Source organism: Quercus lobata, chromosome 12 (genome assembly GCF_001633185.2).
Source record: "Quercus lobata isolate SW786 chromosome 12, ValleyOak3.0 Primary Assembly, whole genome shotgun sequence".
In the NCBI taxonomy this organism is placed as follows: Eukaryota; Viridiplantae; Streptophyta; class Magnoliopsida; order Fagales; family Fagaceae; genus Quercus; species Quercus lobata.
Genome location: NC_044915.1, coordinates 16,552,552 through 16,559,230, shown reverse-complemented (window position 1 = coordinate 16,559,230; position 6,679 = coordinate 16,552,552). Strand labels below are relative to the sequence as shown.

The 6,679-nt window shown below is 37.9% G+C and overlaps 1 protein-coding gene across 1 annotated transcript; it reads left to right on the top strand.

Annotated features, from left to right (window-relative positions):
* Positions 1-785: 785 nt before the first annotated feature.
* On the top strand, positions 786-6,488 carry LOC115971234. The gene is made up of 5 exons (XM_031091019.1): positions 786-1,648; positions 1,978-2,045; positions 2,199-3,956; positions 5,293-5,404; positions 5,593-6,488. The coding sequence occupies exons 1-5, from the start codon at positions 1,492-1,494 to the stop codon at positions 6,330-6,332; spliced, it is 2,835 nt and encodes a 944-aa protein (XP_030946879.1). The 5' UTR covers positions 786-1,491; the 3' UTR covers positions 6,333-6,488.
* Positions 6,489-6,679: the final 191 nt, after the last annotated feature.

Genomic DNA, 6,679 nt, shown 5'->3' with positions numbered 1-6,679 from the left:
TTCACCCCCCACTCCCATTATCTGCCACCCAACTACTACCTCTACTAATGTACCTGATCTTTGGTGGCCTATGGTTGCTGTTGCTGGGAGATGAGAAAATGTGAAAAAGTAATAGAAAATATGTTTTTAATAGCATTTTCAAGAAGGCAACTAAACACCTGAAAATATTTTTAAGAATACAACCAAACGCTAAAAAAAATTTTTTAGCGAACTAAACACAACCGATCTTGGCAAAATAATCGTCAAACTGATCATAATGGGTAGAAAAATACTGTTTATAATTGTCAAACAATCTTTGCAAGGGAAATCAATAATACACCTTCACGAAGGGTAAGTTGAGTATAGCCAATAAACCATTTCATCGAATCATAGCACATTTCGTATTATATTAATGAATATCACCACATGAATAATTTTTTTTTTAATATTAGGTAGTATTATTTTTTGGTAAACAAATATTAGATAGTTATAACAAAGGAAAGAAAGATTTTAACCTAGACATAGGTTAACCTCACAATGTCCCTCATCAAGCTCACGGTTGAATTTAAGGTTTGGAATCATAATATTAGACCATAAATGAACCACAATTGGTTCATTAACATGTGGTCAGCACATGTTAACAAAGTCTAAAAATAAATAAGCAATAATTAATTAATGGGTATGGGTGTCTGTAGTGTTGACTGGTGCTCTAGTGCGCGTGGGGTGCGCTTTCTGTCCCCCCGCTCTCCTCTCCTTATCCAACGCACCTACTTCCCTCTCTTCTGTCTCACTCTCACAGTCTCAATCTCTTTCTCTCTCTCTCTCTAGAACTCACTAGCCTGGCCCTGTACAGTAATTTTGTGTTTGTTTTTCCAACGCCAATGGCTTCATGGCATTAGCTGAGACACGCAACACACTCGAGCTTCAAACAACCCTCTCTCTGTGTCTCTTGGGCTCCGCGAAAATATACTATGTCTGTCGAATCCTATACATTGCATTTAGATTCTATTCTTCTTCGCTTTGGCTCAGCTCCTTTGCTTTGCGTACAGACTTGTACAAAGAAACAGTAGTGAGGTCTCGTATTTTGTTTCTATCTTTCTTTCTCTGTCGGTGAACTGAGCATCGTGGACTGTGCAGTCGTCGTTTTGCGGCGAGGAAATGTTGCTTTCTGGCTTCAGCTTTATGAAGATTTTCTCGTTTACCAGCAGTATTGCTGTACGGAGGTTCCTGTTTTAGGAGCTCTCTCTGCTCGCTCTGGATTCCCTTTCTTATTAGGCAATACACGCTGTTCTTTTAGCTTAAAACAGAGAAAAAGATAGATAGATAGAGAGACTTTTGAGCTTGAAATGTAGTAATATTTTGGCGAAATGCAGATTTGGGTTTGAGAGATTTTCGAGTTTTTGGAGGTGGGTTTGATGGGGATTTTGGGTTTGTGATAGAAAGGAGTTTCATTTTTTGAGTTTTGGGTTTTTGTGAAAGGTGTTTGTAAGGGTTTTGGGGTTTGTTGGAGAAATGGATGAGAATACAGGGCAAACTTTGTCGTCTCTAGCGATTACTGAGAAGAGAACGCATAGGCCTGGTGGTTGTGTTGGGATTTTCTTTCAGCTTTTCGATTGGAACCGTAGGTTCGCCAAGAAAAAGCTCTTCTCTAAGAAATTGCTTCCTCCAGGTTCACTCTCTCACTCTCTTCTATCCACCAATCAAAACAAAACCCACATTGCTTTTTTCTTTGTTACTCACACACACACTCTCTCACACACAAGCAGCACATAAACACTCGTACATACATGTCCCATTTGATAAAATGTGGTAAAAATGTTTGATTTTATAAGAAGTTTAAAGGGGATGAGAAAGATGTCCATTTCCACGCTCCATTTCACTAAAGAAAACCCACATATTGCTTCGATGTTTTCTCTCTCTAACTCATACACGTCCTTTTGATATAATTTGGTAAAATTGTTTGATTTTTATGTTTGGTGAATTTTTTGGATGTGTTAGCTCGTGCAAAACAAGCTTCAAAGAAGTTTAAAGGGGATGAGAAGATGCCCATTTCCAAGCTACAATTGGTATGCATTTTGCTTTTTGTAGTAGTCTGAGTTTCATTTTTTTTCTTTCTGAAGTGTTGATTTAGTTGTCTAGTGGGTTTGAAAGTTTGTTTTTCCTTTTGGCTGATTAATTTTTACTCTTTTGATATATTTTGGTTGTGTTTTATGTAATAGATTGCTGATGAAAATAGTGGGGGTTTCCCAAATGTGAAGAAGAATGGGAATCGTAGTGTAGATTTAGAGAGAAAGCATGAAATGAAGGCTCCAAGTTTGGTTGCTAGGCTAATGGGTCTTGAGTCTATGCCAGCTGTGCATCGAGATAAACCTAAGAAACCTTCATTTTCTGATGGTAATGTTAATGGGGATGAGAATTTTGTAGGTAATCATGGTGGGTTTGATAAGGAGTTGAATTTGGAGAAAGGAGGTGGGAAGCAGGAATCGAGGCCTCAGAAGCTTCAAAAGACGGGGCCATTTGAGAGAAGGGTGGTTACTAGGTTTGGAGCTGAGGCATTGCAGATTAAGAGTGTTTTGTCTCGGTCAAGAAAGCACCATCATCATCACCCGAAGCTTGCTTCTCCCGTGAAGAGTCCAAGGATTTCCTCTGGGAGGAATGTGTCTCGAAGCTCTCGGTTAATTGGTGCTGCCGCCAGGATTTTGGAACCAGGGTTGCAAGCTACAAGCAGAGCAAAATGTGCTATTACTTATTCGAGTTCTATGCATTATTCTCCAAGTGATGAGATTATATCACCAGAGACATGGAAACAATCTAGTTGTAATACAAGTTCAGCAAAGCCTTTGATGGGGCAAACTTCTTGTAGAAATTGTGGCAATTTGGTGGATTTTGGAGCAACTACTGAGGAGCATCCCTCTGCTTGTTTTGGTTCAAACTTTGTCAATGCCTCTTCTCAGGATTCAAGATGGAGTATACTAAGGCCACCAGTATCCTCCTATGAGCATGAAACAGATGTGGTTTTTCAGAAAAGTAAAGACCAGGCTGTTTCTCTTGTTTCTCAAGAAAAGGACAATATGAGATTCTGTAATGAACCAATTACAGAAAGAGTGCCTCCATTGCATGAAGGTCAAGGACAATGGCATTTGTCGAGCCAAACATGCAAGCCTCCAAAGGATGAATCATCATCCATTGTATTTAAGCACAGGATGCAAACACAGGATCCTACGTTGTTGGGCAGGGATAGAATCCCGACTACATCTAAACTAAGTAGTCTGCAGAGTCGAAGAGTCTCATCAGCTGGAAATGCCGCTGGTGGGACCAAAGATTTTGTTGCTTTGAACCGAAGTTTAAGTGGTCGAGCCAGGCCGAGGGTGCCTACCAAAGTGGACAGTTCTAGGTTTGACACAGAGAGGAAGGCTTGTAATGGAAGGGGTGAATCATTGTCACAGTTAAGGACTCCAGTACGAAAAAGGAGGACAATAAATGTCAGTGGGCAATCTGAAAGTACAGGTTTTGTCAGTTCAACTATTGCAAAGCAAAGAAATGTTCAGTGTGGTACTTTGACTGGAAAAGGCATGGGACTTAATACTCACTCAAACCATAATCGTGTCAAAAGTAGATTAGCCCATCAGGGAGATGGAAAAGGAGCTGAGGGAAATAAGGAAACTGATGTTATTTCTTTTACCTTTAATTCCCCAATGAGGCAGAAGGCTGCCATTCCCGTTGAAATGGAGGAGAAAAGAAGGAATGAAGATGGAAATATGTCTTTTCAAAATCCATTGACATTAAGAGGAGATGCTTTAGGGGCCCTCCTGGAACAAAAATTGAAGGAATTGACTTCTCAAGAAAATGATGAGTTATCAACTGGTGCTCCAACAGTTGCTATGATTCTCCAAGAGTTAATAGCTGCCTTGACTGCAGACCAATCTTTGTCTCAGGATGGTCATACTAACATGTTCAATAAGGATTTAGTTTTTGAGGTACGTTGCCGTATATTTTTTGCTGTTCATGTTACCATCTTTTCTGGCTTTGCTTTTGCTTTGTTAACTTGTATTGCTTAACCCCCAGGCATTCATTACCTCTTTAGCTATTCTATCCACACACCTAGAAAAACAAAGATGACATTATTTTAGCTGGAATTGTTGCTTTAATTTTTGGCGTTTTATCAACTGGCCAACAAAAAAAAAAAAAAAAAAAAAAAGAAGAAGAAATGACATTTGACTTTTTAGGTCAATGTATGTTGAGATTTCATGAGAACACTTATATCTCATTCTAAACTTTAATGCCTACAGCAAAATTCCTCTTTGTTGTAAACTCCAGACTGAACTACTCTTGTAAGCATCATTTATCTGGGTCAGAAGTGGTAATACCACTGAACTCTGTGTACTTGATAATTATTGCTGGAAAAAAAATGTCAGCATTTTGTGGTTAATAATAGCAGAATCCACTATGGACTTATTATGCACTGAATATTTATTTTTCTTATGTAAATTTTTTCTCATTGTCTTGTATATCTTGTATGAATAAAAAATCATACATTAGTTAATAAAATTTGCTCATGTTCTGCATTAGACAGTATTACGTGGATACTTACAGTGGCTTATTTTGATTACCATGTCATAAATAACATTCCACTGAAATTGGCCAAGATGCAAACTTTCTTTATTAATAACCTATTTTGTTAGATTTCCTGTAATTATTCCCATGCGCATGATTAAAGATATCCAAATTTTTTACCTGGGGCCGTTTGGGGGGTGTGGGGCGGGGGTGGGGGGAATGGGATTGATGTTGAAATTTGATTATAGATATCCAAATTTTTACCTGGAGTGTGCCGCTCTTTTATTTGGGGTTTTGAATGAACTCTTTAAATTTATAAACAATGATTTGGGGCCTGGGATATCTGAAAATGAAATTGGAAGTGATATGGATTGCAATAATTTGAGTAAAGAAAATTGGATAATTATTTAGTTGACTATTCCTATTTGTGTTCGTTAGAGCTAGTTGTGGTTTATGAAAACTTCTATGGACTGATATTCCACCAGGATTGTAATGTGATGTTGGACACCTAGTATTGTGAATTTGCTTTTCCTCATTCATTGAGGACCATGTATGTTGATACAGTTCTCATAGGGAGTTGTGGGATGTCATATTAATAGCATGTCATACCAATCCATAAATTATGTCTTCAAATGTGATTATATGATCCTGAATTTTTGGGCTTTTTTTTTTTTGGTTCTTTAGAGAAGTTTTTTCTATTGTTGAGTGAATTGTGTTTCAGCATTCATTTATTACTGACAAGTGTATTACCCTCTTTAGAATGAAGCAAAGATGGAAAGGTTTCTTGGAAGTTCGCGAGAAGGTCATCATCTTAGCCCTGGATCTGTTCTTGAAGCTTCATTCTCTTCTAGTAGTCTGGATGAAAGCCCAGGTAAAAGAACTTGAATTATGTTGTAGAGAATGCAGAACAAAGAAATACGTAGTACCTTTGTATCCATTTCATTGTTGACTGATTTCTAAAATGCATTGTTGAAACACTATATATTTTTTTTACAATAAAATTTGATTTCAAAATTCTGCCTGTTTAAGTGTTCTTCTGTTTCCAACCCTTGCTTGCAGTTCCGGGACATAGGTTGTGCCCTGACTCCATGGATTACTCCTATGATCAGTTACAACCATCGGAATCTGATGTGGATCTCTTAGATTCTGCAACCTCATTGGATAAAGGGAGAACTGATAGTAAGTTGTTGATCAATTTTGTCAGGAATGTCTCTAAAATCTTGCAGAGCCATTGGAATATTTCTGAGGAAAGGTTAACTGGAAGTGAACTTGCCCATGCAAACGAGAAAATCTTGAATGCTGAACTGTTGTTCCGAACTCGAACTGCACATAATTTAGATGGAATGGAAGGTTTTGTCATTAGCCCCCATCTCCTTGACGAATTGGAATCTTTTGCTCGTGTTGCATGGACAGATTCCAATGGCTTTATAGGTTTGGAGGACACCAAAGCAGGAAACCACCTCAGGGGATTTCTTTTTGACTGTATCATAGAATGTTTAGACTCAAAATATGGTCGATACTGTAATTCTGGATTCAAGGCGTGGTCAAGACTTCCATTATGTATGAATACAAAGACATTGATTCAAGATGTTGTGAAGGAGGTTAGAAGGTGGACAGGTTTGGCTGGGATGGTTCCTGATGAGATAATAGAATGGGAGATGAGTTATTCCTTGGGGAAATGGACAGATTTTGATATCGAAGCATTTGAGACTGGCAATGAAATTGATGGGGACATACTTCAAAATTTGGTTGAGGAAATTGTGATGGATCTTTTGGATTGCAGGTCACGTTCCTTCTGAACTTAGTATATGTGCTGCAATTTTTTTGTTCTTTTTGATTGGTTAATGCGACCCTCTAGAACTTCTCTGCCTGTTAACTGAAGCAAGACACGTATTTTGTAAAAATTGAATGATGTGTTTATTGAAAGTGGCTACTGCATTTGTAGATTAGCATTGTAGTACATGGCTTCCTGAATGTAACTTGTCTTTAAATAGGCCAACAATTTGTAATGGTTTTTTTTAATCAATGGTAGTTAGGTTATGAAAGCAGTTCAAGAAGGAGCCAGTCCATTTGATACATTGTTTGTCACATCATTTATGAAATAACTACTGAAAGTTTTGTCTTCCATTTGGCTTATGGTATTCAA